This window comes from Abramis brama (assembly GCF_963993115.1).
Source record: "Abramis brama genome assembly, chromosome: 4".
Classification (NCBI taxonomy): Eukaryota; Metazoa; Chordata; class Actinopteri; order Cypriniformes; family Leuciscidae; genus Abramis; species Abramis brama.
This window is the reverse complement of record NC_139966.1, coordinates 51,312,175-51,334,741: the sequence shown is the minus strand read 5'-3', so window position 1 is coordinate 51,334,741 and position 22,567 is coordinate 51,312,175. Positions and strand designations below refer to the sequence as shown.

Here is a 22,567-nt window from a genome sequence, read left to right as displayed (position 1 = left end):
GAATCTCAGCATCGAATGTGGTGAAACTTGCTCTTGCGTAAGCGCCTGGAGAGTATTCTGGGTCAAGGAGCGCGCTGTTTTTTGGCCCATAATGCATTTGTTTATTTGGAAAAAAAGAAAAATGCAAGCATCAGTCAAATAAACATAGACTACTTTTCCCCCGATGAAAATGCAGCTTCTGGCATTTCTGGACTTATGAAATTATATTAGAAGAACTGTGGGAATGAAAACGTTGTTTTACAGAATGATTTACAGTCTGAATTCTAAATATCCCAAGTATCCCATGCTTTATGCCAACGTGAAATCCAAATTGACCCCATTTACTTTGTAATGCACGCCAGTCCTCATATTGTGCGTGATTCATCTGTGCACATTAGGGATAAGTCAGAATTCGGAAAGGCACAGAAAATGAAAAACCCTTTCTACGGAGGCCCTAAAGGGACATGGTTAGGCTTGCTGCAGTAGTCGGTTACATTACAGTACATCATGATTTCACTTATCACGTGGATGTATTAAGGAGAGATGACTGACAGGACGATGGTGGAGGATTTGGTGCGCAACAGATCCTGAGCATTACTGAGAAATATCTTGTAAAATGTGTGGTCAGTCAGTACCTCCGCCCCCTTTACACAGAGTACGTGTTATCGTGAATTCGATATATCTCATTGATAAACCGCAAATTATATACAAAATAATTACCCAACTATATAATTGCGAGAGAGTGCAAAACCATGGAAATATATTTTTTCCCATCACCGTGCCCCTTTAGGTGCTCCGTAAAATGCATCATTTCCTTTCCGAACATAGTATTCGGCTTAAGGCACATCCCTGGTGTACATTGTTCAGTAGAAAGGAAAAATGTATTTTTGTAATCTTACAAAAAAATATGACAACTAGAATTGCTTTGTTGTTTTTGGTACTGCAGTCTTTCAAAAATATTCCAATTAAAAATAAATTATGTGAGTTAAAAAAAAAAAAAAGTGGATAATATAATTCAAAAAATTAGGTAATTTGATACATCGGTAATTTGTAAATAAAATTTTAATTTTAAAATATTTTTTTTAAATACATTTTTTTTTTTTTTGGGTTAAGTTAAAACATTAGGTTGAAATGTCAAAAAAATTGTAACTGAATTCCAGTTCTTGTTAATATATTTTGCGGTAATAGAATTAGTGCTGTCAAATCGCATCATATATATAAATGTGTGTGTGTGTATAGATACTGAAATACAACTGTACACACATATATTATATATTTACAAACTTTTATGTTAGATGCGATTATTAATGGATTTGACAGCACTAAATGGAACATGATACGTTTGGAAGAGAAGGCTTGCCCTTGGGGATCTGTTGAGATGCTCTTATGGTTGTTCTTATTTTGGATATGTTCATTTTTCATGATCTAATCATTTCCCATAGATAGAATCTGTCCCACTCGATTGAATATCCTGTTTTACTCGAAAATAAGTCACCTTATAAAAGCAGTTTCATGTTAAGCCAAAACCAAATTCTCTTGAATTTGGACTGACACATCCTCATTAAGCTGAATGTGTTTTTACACGCTCAAATCCATTAACCTTCTGAAATATCACACCAACTGAGAGGAAATGCACCTTTGCGGTGTGCTGTATGTTTATGTGATTTGAATGATCCGTTTCCTCCAGTTCATGATATGGTGAAGCATTCTGCATGCTTGATGTGAAGTGTGGTATGAATTTTACATTAGAGCAACTTGAGCATAATATACACTGACAGTCATTATTTTCCATTTTTGCTTTCCTTAATTTCTCTCTATTATCTCTTTATTTTCCTGTCTCCAGCCCAAGCTTTTGAGACCAACACTCTTGCCCGGCGAGGAGTTTGTGATGGACGGCATGCGGGTGCACCTCATAGCAGACGGCCGAGAGGAAGCGACGGGCACGATGGGTGGGCCGCCCCTACTGCCCGCTGAAGGAGCCATCTTTCTCACTAACTACCGGCTCATCTTCAAGGGCACACCCACCGACCCGCTCGGTACGCTCCTATTGGTCATGCTTCTCACTGGGATTGATTTTGTTCTTGTTCAGAGCAGCAAGTCTCTGCAGTCATGAATTATAGAAATTTCATCCTTGTCTCAGCTAATTTTCTCAGTTTAAGAGATGTAGGGCAGTTAACTTGACTCATTGAGCTCACTCTGTGAAGTTTGTAAATGGAAATGAACACAAAAAGCCTTTTTGGAGGTGCAATAAATGATGCCGTACGTGTTTGTGTTGTGCAGTTGGAGAGCAAGTGGTCACCCGCTCTTTCCCCGTCGCCTCCCTCACAAAAGAGAAGCGGATCTCTAATCTTAATCTTCCCATGGATCAGTTCATACAAGATGGCCTCCAGCTGCGTTCCTGCACCTTTCAGGTATTGAGCATCACCTGCCTTTCCTTTAGCTCCATTACTAACAATACATGAAATTATGTAAGTGCACAAAAACCCTTCAGTTAATGCAGATTAATAATATATTACATATTCATTATGTAATATAATTTTATTATTTCACAGCAGGAGAAACATGCTTAATAATGCTCGTTTTATCGCAGATAGTCATGTTTACACACTTTATGAGCGCAGTTAGCATTGCTAAGACACAATAACGCGCGTAATAAAGCGCGGAAGCAACACTATAATCAGACGGATTATGAGCTGATGCGAGTACAGCTCGTATCTCTTTTAATGGGGAACATCAAATTCTCCAAAGCTGTTCACCAAGCTTAAAATCTCCCATGAAATCTGACATCAACGGTCTTATCAATCTTGATTCTAAACGCTCAAATCATGACGAAAAACTGAATTATTCAGGCTGGACCAGCATAGTAATATGACTGCCCCATCTTTATATGTGACCCTGGACCACAAAACCAGTCTTATGGGTAATTTTTTTTAAATTGAGATTTATACATCATCTGAAAGCTGAATACATAATCTTTCCATTGATGTATGGTTTGTTAGGATAGGACAATATTTGGTCGAGATACAACTATTTGAAAATCTGGAATCTGAGAGTGCAGAAAAATCGAAATATTGAGAAAATCGCCTTTAAAGTTGTCCATTTCTATTGGCGATAGTGCTGCATCCATTCACAAAAATAATGTTTTATATATTTAAGGTGGGAAATTTACAAAATATCTTCATGGAACATGATCTTTACTTAATATCCTAATGATTTTTGGCATAAAAGAAAAAACTATAATTTTGACCCATACAATGTTTTGTTGGCTATTGCCACAAATATACCCGTGCGACATAAGACTGGTTTTGTGATCCAGGGTCACATATATCTAAAGTCTTAAGTATTATTTATAAGCCACAAAAAACTCAACTGACCATTTAGATAATGACAAAAAACTGTATTGGTGGAAAATAATATTTTATTTTGCGATTCAGTGGTATGCGAATTGATCAAGCCTTTATTCTTATTTATTTCAATGTTCCTCCTCTCTTGTAGCTGATGAAGATCGCCTTTGATGAGGAGGTAGCGTCAGATCTTGCTGAGGTGTTCAGGAAGCACATGCATAAGCTCAGATACCCACAGCACGTCCAGGGCACGTTTGCCTTCACTGTGGGTCAGTCTGCAAAGCTGGTGGTGGAGCACAAGACCAAGGACAAGAACCAGTCGCTAAAGTAAGACCTGAATGGATGTTTGCCCTTTAAACAACACACAACTCTCAGTCTCAGCACATCATTTCTGTTTTTACATCCATCTTTTTCTCACACTCACATGCATGCTTTCCCGGTCCAGCCTCTTCCCGTTTGGGTCATGCAACCCAGTCCCACTGGTTAAAAAGAAATGGCGTGTGATGGCACTGTGCAAGCCATGAATTATTTAGCAGTGGAAATTTTGAAAGCTATCCTGCATTAGCAGCAAATGGGTGCCATGGCAAACTCAGATGCGGTTCTGTTCAATTATCTTCAAACTCAAGAGCAGCTTTTAGCGTTTTGGAAAAATACACCATGACGACAGCTCAGACATGTTATGTATTTAAATGGTGAGTTTTCCCTCTAGGCTTGGATAGTGCTTGATATTAAAATGTTTGTGTTGCTGTTTCTTTTAGAACGCTGTCTAAAAACCTGGTTAAGACCGCAAAGAGGACCATTGGGCGTCAATATGTAACCCGGAAGAAGTATTCCCCACCGACCTGGGAAAACCGCAGTAGTTTGCAGTCAGAGTTGGATGAGGATGAGATCTCTGGTGAGATGAGCACAAAAACACACACTTATATACGTTTTGATTAATGATTGTAATCACCAACTCGTGATTATGCAATATAATGTAACTTTTCTGACTGAACAGTGTCTGAAGAGCCGGACCAGAGTTCGCTCACACTTTCCTCCACCATCCGCTCGTCGGACCGCCAGACCATGAGTAATGTGGTCGAGCGGGCCTGCTGTCGTGACTATCAACGCCTGGGACTGGGAACTCTCAGCAACAGCCTGACACGCTCCAAAAACGAACCCTTCCGTATCTCCACTGTCAACCGGATGTACACGGTCTGTCGAAGGTCAGTCCCAGAATTCCCAGAAGCTATAGTTCAAATGCTGTTAACTATTGTATTAGTGTAGTATTTATGACTAAATCTCATTGGCTGTCTGTCCGTGTGCTTCAGTTACCCAGGGTTACTGATCGTGCCTCAGAGCATCCCTGATTCCACCATCCAGCGCATCTGTCGCTGCTACCGGCAGAACCGTTTTCCTGTGGTGTGCTGGAGGAACTCGCGCACCAAAGCTGTGCTGCTGCGCTCGGCCGGCCTGCATGCTAAAGGCGTCGTGGGCTTCTTCAAATCACCCAATGCACCCACTGCAGGTCAGAATCAAATGGACATTCTCTCTGTAGTAATTGTTTTTAATATTAAATATATATATATATATATATATATATATATATGTATTTATGTATGTATGTATGTGTATATATTAGGGCTGTGAAAAGATTAAAACATACATGCATACATACATAATTTTTATTTTTAATTTATAATTTTTATATTTTTTCATTTTAATTGTACTAATTTTGTTATGTGCTTCTGTCATTTTTATTAGTTTTTTAATAATTCTATTTAGCTTTAATTTATATTTATATCAATTTCAGTTTCAGTAATTTTCATACTTCAGCCTAAACTTATTTCATTTCAAAGCAACGTTTCTCATCTAATGTTAGAATTTATTTTATTTCAGCTTTATTTCAAATCAAGTTTTAATTTTAATGAATTGTAATAACACTGGTATATGTATATTACATGCATACATAAGTATATTACATTTATATAGGCTTTTTATGCATTTGGTAGTTACTTTTATACATTCGAGACATGCATTTGATCAGTTCATGCATTCCAGTAGTTCATGCAAACAATCTTTGATCGTTGGCATGCTGGCACTATGCTCTTCTGTTTTAACTTTACTATTAAGCCCAGCTCTCTAACCACTATGCCACAGTTACATGAAGCAGATGAGCACAGGAAGAGACAAAACAGAATATAGTGATGGAATAAAATGCAAATGCAGTAAAAAAAGAAAAGAAAGTAAATGCAGTTGTGTTTTGTTTCAGGCCCGTCCCAGGCTGACTCCACCAGCCTGGAGCAGGAGAAGTATTTGCAGGCCATCATCAGCTCCATGCCCTCGTACAGTGAGGCCAGCGGGAGGAACACACTCAGCGGCTTTACCTCCTCACACATGAGCACCTCAGGTCAGACTGTGACCCTGACCCTAACCTTTAACCCTAACCAATACTAATCCTCACAGACCATGTCACACAATTGGATATACGTTAACAATTCACTTGTGAAATTCACACCGTATTTTTTGGGCCTCAGACTCATCAGACAAGCTGAGGCAGCCTAAAATTGGAGCTTTAATGAAACAAGTCATGGGGGCTAAAGAGGACGTGCCAGGAACCTTCAGTCGAGGAGGTGAGAAGTGTGTTTGAGACATTTGAAGATCCTCACGACTTAACCCCGCCCTTCATTCCTCTGTTCCCAACCACATGACGTGTGCATTTTTGTATTGGCTTAATGCTATATGCTAATGTTAATAATCGGGCTAAAATAGCTGCCCGAATTTGTTTGCTGATAGTAATGGCCATTTTTATGTCATCTGACCTTAGCGCTGGGTCAGAGGGCAAAGGTCATCTCCCTCTCCCAGCCTAGAGTTTCAGTCAAGGCCCGCAACTCGCCTAGAGGTACAGTAGGCCCGCCCCTGCTCTCAAATCTAACCAATCAAATTTCTCGACAATGACGCCAGCAAGTTTGAGCACTAAGTGTCCAAGTAGTGTTGTCATCGTTTATCTGTACTAACTAATCGTTGACCACCATGTTTGTTTGTTTTATTTGTACTGTTTGTGCGGATGTGATTATCATCTCTTTGCATGTGATCCACCGGATTGTCATTGTCATAGTCTATAATGTGTTTGTAGAAATCACAAATTCTCCACCCCAATACCCAAAATAAACACACAAATGATTCCACAAAGCAGAATGAATTGCCCATTCTCCATCAGTAAATGATCTTTATTTGCCCTCTTTGTGTTTCTCAGGGAAATGGGGTAGCATTCGTGGAAGTGGCCGGCTCAGCACGTATAACCCAGATGTGGGGAACAGGCTGGCTGGGAAAGAGTCACCTCAAGCTAACGGAGGCCCAACCGAGACCTATTTCCTTCGCCAACAGAGAGCATACCTCTACATCATTGGAGACAAGTCCCAGCTCAAGGTTACTGTCTTAACTCTTTTACCGCCATTGACAGAATTTTCCGTCATTTTATGAGACAATGCTTTAATGCTATGAGACAATTGACGGAAATTTCCGGCTTTCCGTGTTTTCACTGTTATATGGTAGGGGGCGCTATTGTGCATCTTCTGAAAGAGTATTCGATCTCCTGATCAAAACAAAGGCGAAAAAGAAGCAGAAACAAGTGATAGCATATGTAAGCAGATGCATATGTAAAATAACGTAATCATCAACATTAAACAGCATATAAATCAAAAGTGCCTAATGTTAGCAAATGAAATGTCGACCCAGGAAGTGCTATAGGACCATGCAATCTTTGGGGGTGTTGATGGACTCGATCTTCTCCATCTATGTTTTGATCATCGTTCTGAATCGATACAGGCGTAGTCTTTGACAAAAAAACACAATTTTCTCAGCTTTTTGCTCAAAATGTTGCTTTTTTAATGAAACTTACCCACATTCAAGTGTTGATGAAAAAAGATCAGTTCTTTCTTTTGACATATTGCATGTTCAGATATTCAACAAAATATTTTGGGGGCCGTGAAAGTTTTGTGAAAATGATCAAAAATGCTGGTGCTGGCTGGCAACTTTTTTTGTTTTAAACGCTGGTGGGGAAAGAGTTAAAATATATAAAATTTCATAGGAATAGGTTTCATTTTTGTGTAATGAGATTACTATGATTATTAATAATAATGATAAAGATGATGGTCATAATAATTGTATTTATTTTATTTAGATCAATAAATAATAATGTTTATTATTTTTATACTAACAATACTTTTATGTATTTGTTGTTTATATAATTATTTTTACAATTATTTTTAAATGTGTATTCTATTAAAGAATAAATATTTTCAAATATTTATTACACTATTTATTACTATTATTGTTATTCTATTGTGGTGTTCTAAGGGTTTTTACAATTCCTACAATACAGATTCCATAGATTCTAGATTGAATCAAACCTATTGATTGCAATATTGAATTGTGCCTTGTGGTGTCGTGTTCAGGGTGGAAAGCAGGACTCGTTCCAGCAGTGGGAGGTGGTGCCCATCGAGGTCTTTGATGTACGGCAGGTGAAGAACAGTTTCAAGAAGCTGATGAAAGCCTGTGTGCCTTCCACAACCACCAATGATCAAAACATGACTTTTCACCGTTGCCTGGAGGAGTCAGAGTGGATGAATCTGGTACCTTACACTTTTTCCCATTTTAATTGGGTTTATCTGACAATAAACCCAATTTTTGATGTTATTGATGTTTATATTGTGTTTGTGTCCCATAGCTTCACAGGGTTCTACAGGTGTCTGTTCTTGTTGTGGAGCTGCTGGACACTGGTTCCTCTGTCATGGTTAGTTTAGAAGATGGCTGGGATGTCACAACACAGGTAGGACACACACTTAAACATGCATGAGTGGTGTATGCCATACATTTTTTTGCCGTGTGTGCATTAATGCTGTGTTGGATTTAGGTGGTGTCCCTGGTGCAGCTGCTGTCGGATCCATACTACCGAACGATTGATGGATTCAGGCTGCTCGTGGAGAAAGAGTGGATGTCGTTTGGCCATCGATTCAGCCACCGTGGAGCCCAGACACTAACCAGCCAGAGCAGCGGATTCACTCCTGTCTTCCTTCAGTTCCTCGACTGTGTTCACCAGGTACGTGTACCTTCCCAATATTTTGCTCGTCAAGAAATTAGTATCACCATCAGTAATAGTACATGCACATGCCTTTGCAATATGTGCCAGTACTTTAACATTTTTGTTGAGCAACTCATGTTTCACCATTTTCTTTATGCACTCAAATGCATGCTATTTTTACATACAGGATGTGTCGCTCTACATGCATTATTTATATTTATTCAGTTTTTCAGTGGAGCTGTTTCTGGAATGTTCTTATCTTGTGCACAAGCAATCACTATTTTAAAGGTGTTGTCCAAAGGAAAGGGAAAAATAATAAACTTTATCTGTTTAGTGATGATGTGAGCAGGTACAGTAAATTCAGCTGGCACAGGAGAAGCAGCTTGTTAATACATGCTGATATTCACATACCTGCTCCAACTTCCTGCTTTGTCACTCTAAACCTACCACACCTTTGAAGATGAGATGCCGTACTATAACTTAACTGGATTGAGCAAGCCTTATCCAGCTTATTTACCCTGAAGATAAGGACAGACTTTATCTTCCCACACATATAAAGAATAAGATTGCTTAATAGTGGTATTTCAGGGCATTGGATCTGGATTTGACAAGATATCAAAGATGATTGTAATCTTTTACACAATGAAAACGATTAAGCTTCTAGAAATCCAAGAGTTCTTGCTTCTTATCCTACGTCATTCTCACTTAATATATCTCTTCCATTAAAATGGCTTTTACCTTATCATTAGGACTCCACTATAATATATAGATGTCCCACATTCAGTCTTGGGTCAGATTCTTTTCCTCATATATACTGTATATGGTTCTAAAGGTATTTTTATAATTTTACTCTGACATTCTTAGTTTACAGTCATTGTTTATGCAACAAAATAAGTCAATTATTTTTTAAAGATTGTGGTGGGAAAAATATATATATTCGTCCTTTTTCAAGTAAAAGCCGATGTGTAAAAAAAACTTGCCCACTCTATTCTCTGTTCCTTTAAAATGTCTTTTACCTCATCGCTATGATTCCACTGTTTGTAGATGCCTTCATAATTACTTTTCTGATTGATCGAAATGCATAGTGGTGATTTACAGATGAACTTCTATAAGTGTTCCACAAGGTTCAGTCTTGGGCCCGGTTCTTTTTGTCACATATACTCTATTATATGGTTTTGTGTTGTGGTTTTGGCCATATAAACCTGGCTGTTACAATTGCAATTTGCTTTTAGTACTCTTTTATTACATGGCTTGGTTGAATTCCAATTTAGAATGCGGTCTAAAGTATAACACACCGTTGCCATGAAAAACAGAGCGTTGCTATGGACGCAGGATTCTAACCGTAGAGACAGAATGGACTATTTTCTTTAGCGGAAGCAATACAATCGTTTTTAAATCAATAAACTCCTTTTTAAATCAATATTTTGTGTCAAATTATTGATTTATTTGGTGGGTAGCCATGTAATAAGCGGGATAATGTAGAGCGAGGCGGTTGTTATAGCGAATACAACCCCTTCAGGCTGATTCAAGACCCCTCCGCGAACTGATCAGCCTGTCGGGGTTGTATTCGCTATAACAACCGCCTCGCTCTACATTATCCCTTACATAATGCTTTTCCTGTCAGTCCATGTTTAATGCAAGCAAATTTAATTAGTTGTTCTGCACATTAAGATCTGATAGATGTTTCATTTCAATATTCTCCCCTCTGCTCATTTTCACAACAGATCCATCTGCAGTTCCCCATGGAGTTTGAGTTCAGTCAGTACTACCTGAAGTTTCTAGCCTACCACTACGTATCCAACCGCTTCCGCACCTTCCTGCTGGACTCGGACTATGAGCGCATTGAACTTGGTGAGTCTAAATCCACAACCAATAATCAACACGTTTGCAACATAATGCCTAGTATAATCTTTGACTCTCGTAATGAGATGATCAGATCTTTTCATGTTATTGTTTCCTCGTGTATTACTGTCAAATGTCAAATTACTTTGCGGGAAGATTCATAATGCATATTTACAGTTTTCAATCATTAAAACCCTATTTTGTCCCTATCTCAATGTGTTTTCTGTTTAGGTGTCTTGTATGAGGAAAAAGGTGAGAGGAAGAACCCTCAGGTGTGCAAGTCTGTCTGGGATTACATTGATCGACTCAACAAGAAGACCCCCATATTCTACAACTACATGTTTTCACCGGAGGAGGAAGAGGTCACTTTCTAATTTTGTTGACTTGACTTGTTGAAAAATTTTTACTAAATGACTTTCAACCACTACAATATTTAAAAATATTTTTTTATTTTTATACATATTCTTCTATTTTTTTCATTTTTTTTTCATACTAGTAATACACTTGTAACCGACATTTCTTTTCTTTTTTTTGCAGGTCTTAAAGCCCTACAGTTTCATCTCCAACTTGAAGGTTTGGGACTTCTACACGGAGGAAACGCTATCTGAGGGTCCGTCCTTTGACTGGGAATTAGTGCGGGGTCGACAGGAGAAGCCACAGGAAGAAGCCGGTGAAAGGCAGGAGACGACAGCACCCAAGTCCCAGCGGAGGATCGTCTGGCCTTGCTATGACAGCCTCAGTAAAGTAGTGCCTGATGCCATCACCAAACTCTTGCAGGTGAGGAATAAAGCTAAAGTCCTCATTATTATAATGAAATTAATTTCTTCATACATGCATCCTGATTATCGTCTTATATGTGTGTGTTTGTGAGCAGGATGTGCAGAACCTAGAAACTGAGTTGGGACAACCTACGGAGAAATGGAAGGACACGTGGGACAAGATTAAGACTGCCCAAAGGGTTGAGTCCAGGCTAGAGAGCAGGGTAAGAGTCTCAACAACATCTTATCTCCATCTACAAATTACTAATGGGATGGCGTACTAATAGTCTGTTTCTCCTTCCTCAGAACTCCTTTTCCAGCTCTCTGCTCATGTCGTCTAATCTGAGTCACCAGCGGCGCTCTCAGGGTGTGTATCTGCAGGAGAGCGGAGTCGGCTCCTCCATTAACCTGGCACTGGACTGTGAGGGCAGCACCACGTCCACGCCTGCAGCTGGTCGGCCCAGTACCAGCACGCTCTACAGCCAGTTCCAGAGCACTGAGAGCGAGAACAGGTCTGTGAAGGCTCTCTTCAATCTTCTCCGGCTGCCGCTGGGTGTGATTTGGGGCATATGACACTCGGCTTTAGTTATGGTTGTATAGATGTAACGAGTTGATGTTTCACCTAACGAGCTTGGGTAGAGAATGCATGACACATCCATGGACTTTTTAAATCAACTTTTAGGATTTAATTTATATGAATGTATATCTGAAAATCTAAAGTGTAGGTCCTGTTACTCGTGACCAAGTTTTTCAGATTTTTACTTTTACATGTTAGTTTTTTTGTCTTAACTAATTCATTTTAAATGGTCCAGTGGGGTGCCAAAATGAATTTTAACACATTTTTTAAATCAATATTTTATAATATTTTCTTAATTTAAATTTTTTACCAGTGATGTTCTTATGTTAACTAAAACTATTAAAAATAATTTGTTTTTTTAAATAAAGCTGAAATACAATTAAAAATATAAATGTTAGATGAAAAACTAAACTGAAAATTGGAAATGTTCCAGTTAAAGTACTAGAATTACTAAAAACTGATTTTGAATTATATCTAAATAGAAATATTTGAAAGACCCATGACAAAATGACAATTTTTAACTAAAATAAACTAAATAAATTATTATATATTTTAATAACAAAATGGCTCAATTTTAAACTAAATAAATTATTAAATTAATATTTTAATAAATGATAACAAATACATTTAAACTAAACCTAATTAAAAATATGAACAAATACTATAATATTATATAAAAAATACTAAAATAACAGGTGTTTTTTATTTTATTTATATGAACTCTAAAAGCTATAATTAGCAAAATGCTCTTTACTGTAGTTTCAAATGCAATATGGATTGGCCTAAGTTGAATGTTTGAAGGTCGGACCTTGTCTTTAATAAAAGTGATGTATTTTTCTTTGGATATAGGAGCTTCGAGGGTATTTTGTACAAAAGAGGCGCTTTGCTGAAACCTTGGAGACCACGTTGGTTTGTACTGGATAAGACCAAACACCAGGTAATTCATTGCAATTGAAAATATTGAAAACATTTTAGGATTTAGACCCATAATAGTTTCAGTATGCGGCAAATCTTAGACGTTTTAAATCAAAAATGAATTGTTTTCAATCTGTTTCTGATCAAGAATAATTCAAAGGGACTGCTATTGATGCTCCTGCACCCCCCCCTTTCTCTTTGTCCTAGTTGCGATACTATGAAACCAGGCAAGATAAAGAGTGTAAGGGAGTGATCGAGCTAGCTGAAGTGGAATCTGTCATTCCGGGGACGCCCACCATGGGAGCACCGAAAAACATGGATGACAAAGCCTTCATTGATGTAAGACCTCTATAATCAGCTCACATTGCTTTATTTGTTCATAATTCACACAGTGTTGTTTAAAGCACGTTAACCTCCCCTCCCTCTCTTTCAGCTCAAGACGACCAAAAGAGTATACAACTTCTGTGCCCAGGACAGCACTTATGCACAGTTATGGATGGACAGTATTCAGAGTTGCCTATCTGATGCGTAGGGGGGAGGGGCTTTGCAGAGGAAAGAACTGTGACAATTTGTAGGGGGGCGGAGCCAGTGACAGACAGTGCTCATGGCCAATGGGCAACGCTTCCCCGGAGTTTACAGAGGAAAGTTGGAACGGGCTCCCGTGTTGGTGGTATTGAACTTTACGATGTCGCACCTCACCACATTTCAGCGTTTTTTTTTTTTTGTCGAAAAGCAATGGAAAAAAAAGCGAAGAATTCCCTTTAAGACTGCTATCTGTGGTCTCACCCGTACTCGGCTTGTTTTAAACAGTCAAACCCCCTGGATGTTCGAAAAGGCATGATGTGCGATGCTTCATCTACCGCTCGCATCCCACCATATTGCTCCAGTACTGCCAATGGCACCTTTCAGCTATGCAGGGGCTCTACAAATGCCCAATAACAAAAAAAGTGACCCCTAATGTAACATTTAACCCCTTCTGATCTCCTTACTGTCGCTATGCCACCGCTTGGAGCCGAACTGCACATCACATGTCCCGCCTTCTCATTGGCTAGACAAGTTCTCTCGCTCCCTTCTGATTGGCTGGCTTCATCAAACAGGGTCTCAGCGCAACGGTTCATGAAGGATTTGTGTTTAAGACTTGTTTTCCATTGTTATTCACATCAAAATAATATGAAAAGATCCGTCGTTGTGACAGTTTACCATGTCCAAACAGTAAAGTTATCTGGAGGTTCACATTTTGACTGTTTACAAACTAAATTCTTGGGTTCTTCCGGTGAAAATAAAAACCACTATTGCTTTTGAGAATTTTAAGGGATGCTGAAGGAAAAGGAGGGATGTATTTTGTCATAATTTATGCACAAAAAAAAAGATGATTCTTTGATTTTTCGAAGACGAAAGACAGACTTAAAGGGGGAGGGATGGTGTGTGGATGAGATTTATAACCTCTTCGTTTCATCAAGTTTCTGTTTACACCAATCAGAGGCCAGAGACTGTAGCTGGTCGCAGTGACAACTGGGTTCCGCATCATTTCCTGTAACAAAAAAATATATGCAAACTCTGAATAACATTCCGAATGGGTACATTCAATTTCAGTTTGAGATGGGAGTGAGATATCAGACCTGCCATATCTATTTAGCAAAGTTTTGATCACAAATCTATTAATGAAAACCGAATCAGCCTGTCCCGAAATCAAATGCGGGCGCCGGTGTGAGGCCAGTCGTCATGTGCTTCTGCTCTCCAGCCTCTGAGCCCTGGATCTGTCAGAATCAGTGTTTTAGTTAGTCTGTTACCTGTTCTGTTTTGAATCCTGTACATAGAGGAGTTTGTTTATATTATTCCTTTAGAGAAAGGGTCTATTTTGCTGGACTTGGTGAGGATGCATAAAAGTATCACCTGTTTATCACGGTTGCAGGTTTTTTGTTTTTGTTTTTTTTAAATTCCAGATACAAGAACTAACACACACATACACACACATGGTGTAAAATAGGATAATACTTAAGATCTGTTGGCGACAAAATTTGAATTGTAGATTTTTGTTTCAATAACTCCCTTTGTATATAATACTCAAATGTGTATGTTAATGGTAGTAATTTATTTAACTTTGTCTCCTGAATATGACAGTCCTCAGAGCACCACTTAACTTTTAAATTAGAAATCCAATATGTGCCATTGTTTATCTCTTTGTTAACGTGACTAATGATCATATATATATATATATATATATATATATATATATATATATATATATAGGAAACCTTCAGATGTGACTCATAAATAAACCCTACATTTCTTTTTCTTTTCTTTTTTAAATTCTTTTTTTCTTTTACTTTGAAATTATACTTGATCAGTACACGTTCACATAATTAGAGTCCCAGTTTTGTAACATTCATAATATCTGAAAGCAAAAACTGCATAACATTTTTAATTATTTATTTTTCATACTTTTTTTTAATTCGATTTATTTAATCTGATCCAGGTTGTGTTGTCAATCATGCCATATATTTTTTAGGATTAAACCACTGTGAGGTTCATGGCCTCCTGACATTTGTGTGTGTGCTGCTTTTTCTCTTTGTTTACTTAGTGTCACTACAAAAATTCATTTTATCATAAAAATTAAAACATAATAGGCTAAATATCATAATCCCTCGTTTAAACATTGGAATATCTGCCCTTTGACTGTCACTGTCAGTCAAACTGTGAGAGGGTTTGAATAATTTTACTGTTTAGAGGTGTAATTCTTGTTTTCCATTATGGACAAATTTACCAAATATTTTAATTGTATCATCATTTAATCACTCAAATCTGGTTCTAAACCTGTGTGACTTTTTTCCCCAGAGATTATGGGCAGAATGATTGCTTTAGTCATAGTCACCAAATATAATTTTTTTAAGTGTTCTACGGAACAAAGATACCATGAGTGTGTTAATAATTTTTGTTAATTTAAAAATATAAAAAATTATTTTGGGCGATGTCTGTAATTTTGCGCTTTCTCATAGTACATGTACAAGGATTTATGTGTGGGTCCATAGCACCATCTGCTGGTAATTTATTAACATTACAGTAGCCGTATTGGCTACATAATGTCTTGTAACCTAAATGTAGATCTGATATTCATATTTTAAAAAAAAACAATTGTTGGCATGAAGCCACTATTTAGTTCTCGACAATTTCATCTTCAACCGACAGAGAACGGTATGCACTGCAGTTACTCCAGCCTCTTAAAAGCGTTGTGATTGGTTGATGATAAACCAATTACTATTGATTTTCTAAGCACATTATCGTGGGTTCGAATCCGGCTCGAAGAAAAATGTTTACTTGCTTCAGTTCATTCTCAACCAGCAGGTTTAAATACTGGCGATATTTACGTAATACAAACAGTAACCAATTTATTATAACAATGTTAAACATAAAACTTACAGAAATCTGACAAATTCCATGGTAAACATCTTCGTCATAACCCTTCGATAGCTCAGTTGGTAGAGCGGAGGACTGTAGAGGCTTAACACTGTCATCCTTAGGTCGCTGGTTCGAATCCGGCTCGAAGGAGTTGTTTTTCCAATTACATTACAACACTTTGAAGGATTTGAGTCCAGCTTTATGCTGATGCGGTAGTTCCGCGGCTGTCTTTATGAATGACTTACATGCCATTTAATTTGGCAAACAATGAAAAGAAGAGAATAATCGTGATCCAGTACATCAGGTTTCTTGCTTCTCTTTCATAAGTGCCCTGGAAAAGCCGGCTTGTGCTCTTACTATATGTATATATATATATATTATTGTATAAAATACAATATCTTTAATTATATACGATAAACAAGTGATACATTTCTTCTTCTTTTTTAAAAATGTATTTTGATTTTGTCATTAATAATTGGGCCTTTTATTTTGAAAGAGTCTTTAAGGTTCCTGTTGTTGTGACGCCAATGACGTAAAATAGCGATTTCTTCTTCACGCTGTTCTCACATGGAAACCTAAACATGGAGAATTCAAGCACAGAGAACGTAATTGATGGCCAGGTAAAGAATATTCTATATCCTTGCGTATGTTTTGATCATTCATATTCATTTCGACACATTTGTTATGTACTGAATAAGTACTGACTGTTAGAAAAGTGTAAACTTTTACTTTTACTTTAAACGTGAATTATCAATATTTCAGCGTGCACATCAACCATGAACATTAGTTAGGTCACTTTTATTAACTGATAGTGGGTGATAAAGCTCACGTTGGTAATTAATTGTCAAATTTTTTATACTAAATTGGAATGCAAGTCACTGCATCACTTATATCCGTACTGTCACCCTCATTAGTTACTTTAATCTTGCATGCTGGTTACTTAAAGGTAACGTTACACGTTTGTTAAATAAAATAAATATTACGCCAAAACTATGAACAGCACTTTAGAGGAATTTCGTTGAAATGTTTTTTTTTTATTCACATGAGGTAAAGAATCTAGACATCAGTCTTCTAGGAGAAAAAAGGCTGTTTTATTCTACATGTAGCGGGTCGCCCTCTCATGGACGAATGTTGATGTCACGTGACCGTATAGGAGTTTATCGAGTTAAAATAATAATAATACAAATATAACGTACTTTCAGTCACTGCTCAAGGCATTTTATAAAGTATAAATGAAAAAAAAAATATCTAAAGAAAACAACAGACACAATATACATACTATAGACACAACATCAAGTTAAAAAAGCATAGCAGATATTTAAATCTAGTTAAATTTGTGTTTGTATTAGTCTCTCATCTCATCTGTTCTCTCAATCTCATTTCTTTTCCAGGATCAAGATGAGACCAAATCTGAAAACGAAAAAATGGAATTGGATATTAATAATACAGAGTTTCAGACTGAAACGAATCAGAGCTCCGGTCCTCAACTCAGACCAACAGATGAAACCTTCGCCAGTGGACAGTCTGAAAAAATAGAAGATCAGTGCAGCAGGGGTCGACTTGGACCAGCAGAAGGTCCGTACACCTGTGATCATTCTATAGACACTGGACATCAGAGCTCCGGTACTCCATCTGAACAAACTGGTCAACAGAACTCAAGTGATCAACTTGTACCACCATCAGAACCGTGCACCAGTGATCTTTCTGGACTGGCAGGAGATCAGAGCTCCAGCATTCAGTCTGAACAAACAGGAGTTGAGAGCGCCAGCGTTCAGACTGGACCTGCAGAGGTGCAGTGTGGAGTTGTGGTTAGTCCACACTCTGGCACTGGGTCATTGGCTCTGTTGAGCATGCAGTACAGAGGGAACAGCTCGGATGACAACTGTTCAGACAGGTAAAATAATAGGACGTTAAAGTCTGTAGCATCTGACCCATGCCTTGGTATCTTCAGTTAATCTCCTTCTGCTGTTGTAGCATCATATAAAGCTCATATACAATCATTTTATGTACATAAAGAATGTTTCAAAAAGAGGACTATTGATTATTTAATGATTAATCATTACTTTTATGTGATTCAGTGACTCAGACTCTTCGTCCTCCACATCGTCCTCTTCATCGTCCTCATCCTCTTCTTCCTCTGAGCCTCTTGAGGTAGTGTTGAAGAATGCAGATGAAGACGATGAAGTTGTTGCAGTGAGCAATGAGAAGAGGCCAGTACCAGTGAAAATTCATGATGAGTTGCTTATCGAGGTGAGGGGAATGAGGTGTAATAGACCACTCCCTTTTTTCCCTAAACAGCAATCTATAAACCAAATTGATGTGTTTCTATTGGCAAAATTTCTCAATTTCTTTGATTAGAATCAACTAAGATGCTGGCATAAATGAGAAAAAAGGTATCTTCTGTGTGTTTAGGACCTTCCTGCAGTGGAGAACCTGATCATCAGCCTTCCAGAGGACACAGAGATGGAGCCCGTTGGCACAATATCAAGCATTGTGGAGCAATTAGGTATTCAGGCTTCTGGCAAACTCTAAGCATATATAAAACAATAATATTGTGAAGAAAATCTAATCATTCTAAATAACCTCTTTCTATTTTAATATATTTTAAAATAAATGTAATTTATTCCTGTGATGGCAAAGCTGAATTTTCAGCATCATTGTTCCAGTTTTCAGTGTCACATGATCCTTCAGAAATCATTCTAATATTTGCTATATTATTTTTGCATTTCTTGTGTTTCTTAAGCAGCATAAACATGTCATACATTTCTTATTATCAGTGTTGAAAAGAGTTGTGCTGTTTAATATTTTTTGGGAAATTGACAAATTTTTTCAGGATTTTAAGTATATATATATATATAATTTATTTTTTTTATTTTTTATTTTTTCACTGGGCAAAACAAAGACCATCTTAGCTAGAATACACCATGCAGGTTTTGTCTTGCCTGAATTTAAAGGCCATCTCATACAAAATGTATTCATTTTATTTAGTGATCGTGGAGTCATACAAGAACACACCAGCACTGAATGAAGACAGTGTGTTATTCAGCAAAAACAGAAACTCTGTTGGCAAGGTCAGTAACAATTATCCATCTGTGCCAAATTTATTTCCCAAACATTTGTAACTGTATATACAATTATTTAGATCTGTTGTCTTGCAATGTGGAAACACGTCTTCTTTTAAAAGACATATAGTGCAATAAACCTTTGTTTTGTGGTACTAAAAGGTTGTTGGTTTCTCCTCAGGTCTTTGAAGTCTTCGGGCCGGTTTGTCAGCCCTACTACGTTTTGAGGTTCAACTCCCATGACGATATCGACCAGAAAGATCTTAAAATTCGAGACCCGGTTTACTGCGCCCCTAAAATTAAAGATTTCACAGACTACGTCTTTACAGAGCAACTTCAAAAGTGAGTACCTCATCATTCCAGCGGGAAGCTTGGGCGTGCCTTGGTTTTTTTTAAAAACGCTTTGATGCTGTTCTTCTGTGGTATGTTTCCTCTAACATTTACAAATGATTCCTCTCAAACAAGGACCAAAGGCTCAGATGCATCCTGGAAGAATGACCAGGAACCACCCCCTGAGGTAAATGTGCCCTTTTCATAACAATTATTTGGGAAATCAGGTCAGCAAAGGCTTAATCTCTATGGAGAGAGTGATATCCTGCCTTAATATGTCATCAGTGTTATCTGTTAATAAGTGATGGTTTGGCCTCTCCGCTGATTGGTTTTTATTCTGTGTAGGCACTTGACTTTAGTGATGATGAGCAAGAGAAGCTGGCCAAACAGAAGCTGAAAGAGAAAAAGAGACGGCAGCAAAACGATTCCGACTCAGGTGGGTCGAACAGTCATTTTATGTCCACATTTTTGTTCCTTTTATTTTTAGCAGTATGTTGCGAGCTAAATTCGAACCTGCGTCGCCCACATGAGCGCTATGACTTAATGCGCACATGCACTCGGCTAACCACTCTCTCTTATCCTCTTTCTTTGGTTCCTTTACCAGAGGATGAATCGGACATCCATAAAGAGCCTCAAAAAGCAGGCCGGCGGAAGCCCAGGCAGAACCGCAACATTCCCCGTGGGCAGCACCACAATCGTGGCGGCGGTTTTCATAGCAACTATCACGCTCACGCTCACCCCCACCCCCACTTCCAACCTGACTACATGTTCCACCATCAGGATCCAAACATGTTTCCTTTCCAGCGCCCAATGATCCCACCCTTTCCCAGGCCTCCACCCTTTCACATGGGCATGAACCCGTGGCCCCCAGGGCCCAATCAGGGCTTTATGTTCCAGCCCCCACCTCCACCCCCTCCACCACCACCATTTAATCAATAAACCTGTGACTGAATCCTCTTCACAACCTGCACCCTTAAATGGATCACAATCTTTGCATACTAATATTATAACTATATACAGGTGTGGATCAAACTTGACTGTATATTGTTAGTGCAATTTTTCATTTTGTATTAAAAATGATTAATTTCTTTATACTGTATATATATACATGTATATATTATGTGTCTCTTTTACTTTGTGGTGTTAGACATGATTACTCTATTTTTAATGCTGCATTGTAAGTATACACTTCAATAATGAGATTTATGTTCCTATTTTTTGTAGTACGGCCCGGTAGAAAAATAACAATGGTCAATCACCTGGACAGTGTAGAAAACCAAATTTTGACAGTTTGTTAAGAAAAAATGTGAGTGGTGCTTGCTCACTGTCTGTCACTGTGATTTTGTCAAGTAAGACATGTTCCCGGATCAATATATTTCAACATATTTTTGTCTGCTGCATACATCATTGAGCCTGCCTGGTAGTAATAATAATAATAAAAATAATAAAAACAGCCTTGAGAAGATGCGATAAACAATGACGAATCATGTAACATTTATTCCAGGGATCAAGCGCATAGGAATGCGCACCTATAGAATGATTCAGTTACCTTTTACAGCTCAAGTAACCTGGCTAAGTGAGTGATTGTCTTTTTCTTAATGTTGCTGTGATAAATGTTGTCTAATTACCAGTTTTGTAATCTAAAAGCATCTGGTGAATGAAATTAGTAATTACATCCACTTCCTTTTGTTTTTCATAAATATAATGATTTTTAAAGTAGCATAAAGTTGATTTTGGGCTTCATTATCTCCAGGAGAGCATTTATATATTTTGCATAAGGTGATATTTACTCCTGTGGTTCTCAATCCTTTTGACTATATTGACTATATATTTAGTATTTTAATTAAGATAATTAATATAACTTTATTGAAATAATTTTAAGACTGGGATTGGGATTGAGAACCACTGATTTAGTCCAATCTGCTCTATCTAAAATCCCACCCCTGGTGGTCTGTTCTATTGTTTTTCCATCTTTACCAAAGATTTTCAAAATAGCATTATCTCTGTTACTTATCACCCCATGATCCCATATCCCTTTTCCTACAGATATTATGGATGTCCTGGAATGCTCTCGTCTTTCTGTTGTTTAGAAACTGTAATTCTGACCTCAGCATCCCAAGTGTTGTGACTCAAGGTCACAGTGTGTTTCCATCAGATTGCCAGTGCCCAGAGCAACGTAATCCATCTGGGAACTGGCAGTTTCATTTGCTTCCCTGCAGTATGGGGCTCCTGGATGGAAAGCGTGGACTGCGATTGCTATCTCAAGCATGTTTGAGCCACTGAAACAGGAAGGAAATTTGTGTGGGTTATTTTATTACCTTAGCTCATTGTATAATTGGGGGTACATTTACTAAAGAAATTTTTTTGAAAGATGTTTATTTTTTATTTAAAAAATTCCAACATTTGCCAACCATAACAATTTATCCTACATTCTTGATTGCCAAATAGGCTAATATACAATCTGTTATTGATAAAATATTGAAAAAAGGGAAAATTTACAATTAATGTGTTGACCAAAGAACAAAAATAACATTATGGTGTTGGCCACTGGCTGTTTTGATTAACCAGTTTTTAGTTGCATGGGTTTGTTTGGTCAGCAGCATAGTTGACATTTTTTTTTTTCAACAAAAGAAAATAAGATACATAATCTTATAGAAAATTAAATGTAAATTCAATAAAAAAAACGGTCTTTTTCTTAAAGGAGCCGTATGTAAGATTGTGGCCAAAACTGGTACTGCAGTCACTTTCAAATTACTGTAGAGCGTGTATCCCCTCCCCCTCCCCCCTGACTCGAGGTTGCCAGATAGGCTGCAGGATCCAGCAGGGACATAGGCTGCTAAAAAATAGGCTACAAGTAGAGCAGAGCTGGCAACCCGGATGCCGAAACACTACTGACTTCGTGATTGGTAGATAGGTGGAGGGTGGCGCTTCAGGCCAAAACACAAGATGACAACATCAACATCAGTTGAGGGCTGCAACTTCACTTTTTAAATGACAATATCCTGGCCGGACTACTGTGTCAGTGATATAAGTATTTGAAATGAACATGATTTCTTAATGTCTAGTGACATATCAGGGCCATTTTATGATTAATTGAAATACATTTCTTACATACAGCTCCTAAGATTTTAGAAATAATTTTAACATAATGTTGACTAATAAATGTGGTAAAGTGGCCACGTGGTGGTAAAAGGTCGTAACCCTCAGAAAATTACGAGAGTCCATGTCTGTTTGTTGGCCTTGAGCTTAAAATGTTGAATTCCCTTTGAGCTTTTTTTGGTGTGTGTGTGTGTGTTTATGTG

General features: G+C 37.8%; 2 protein-coding genes across 13 annotated transcripts in view; both read left to right on the top strand.

The window, feature by feature from the left end:
- Positions 1-14,375, top strand: part of sbf1 (SET binding factor 1) — a 52,427-nt gene extending 38,052 nt beyond the window's left edge. For 7 of the 12 annotated variants that reach the window (XM_084112636.1, XM_084112633.1, XM_084112630.1 and 4 more), the window contains 21 exons: positions 1,823-2,015; positions 2,260-2,390; positions 3,475-3,650; positions 4,082-4,218; positions 4,321-4,528; positions 4,634-4,830; positions 5,575-5,712; positions 5,840-5,935; positions 6,130-6,204; positions 6,559-6,731; positions 7,760-7,936; positions 8,032-8,133; positions 8,218-8,403; positions 10,110-10,236; positions 10,459-10,589; positions 10,765-11,004; positions 11,102-11,209; positions 11,292-11,497; positions 12,412-12,499; positions 12,685-12,816; positions 12,911-14,375. In XM_084112636.1, the coding sequence (XP_083968762.1) occupies positions 1,823-2,015; positions 2,260-2,390; positions 3,475-3,650; positions 4,082-4,218; positions 4,321-4,528; positions 4,634-4,830; positions 5,575-5,712; positions 5,840-5,935; positions 6,130-6,204; positions 6,559-6,731; positions 7,760-7,936; positions 8,032-8,133; positions 8,218-8,403; positions 10,110-10,236; positions 10,459-10,589; positions 10,765-11,004; positions 11,102-11,209; positions 11,292-11,497; positions 12,412-12,499; positions 12,685-12,816; positions 12,911-13,009 (3,120 nt within the window). In that variant the 3' untranslated portion in view covers positions 13,010-14,375. The remainder of the gene's footprint in view (positions 1-1,822; positions 2,016-2,259; positions 2,391-3,474; positions 3,651-4,081; positions 4,219-4,320; positions 4,529-4,633; positions 4,831-5,574; positions 5,713-5,839; positions 5,936-6,129; positions 6,205-6,558; positions 6,732-7,759; positions 7,937-8,031; positions 8,134-8,217; positions 8,404-10,109; positions 10,237-10,458; positions 10,590-10,764; positions 11,005-11,101; positions 11,210-11,291; positions 11,498-12,411; positions 12,500-12,684; positions 12,817-12,910) is intronic. The other 5 variants (XM_084112627.1, XM_084112637.1, XM_084112634.1 and 2 more) reach the window with 2 other exon arrangements.
- Positions 14,376-16,376: 2,001 nt separating this feature from the next.
- naf1 (nuclear assembly factor 1 homolog) lies at positions 16,377-20,364 on the top strand. Its single transcript, XM_084111338.1, has 9 exons — positions 16,377-16,493; positions 17,265-17,767; positions 17,952-18,123; positions 18,286-18,379; positions 18,862-18,944; positions 19,117-19,277; positions 19,401-19,452; positions 19,611-19,701; positions 19,870-20,364. The coding sequence occupies exons 1-9, from the start codon at positions 16,455-16,457 to the stop codon at positions 20,202-20,204; spliced, it is 1,530 nt and encodes a 509-aa protein (XP_083967464.1). The 5' UTR covers positions 16,377-16,454; the 3' UTR covers positions 20,205-20,364.
- Positions 20,365-22,567: the final 2,203 nt, after the last annotated feature.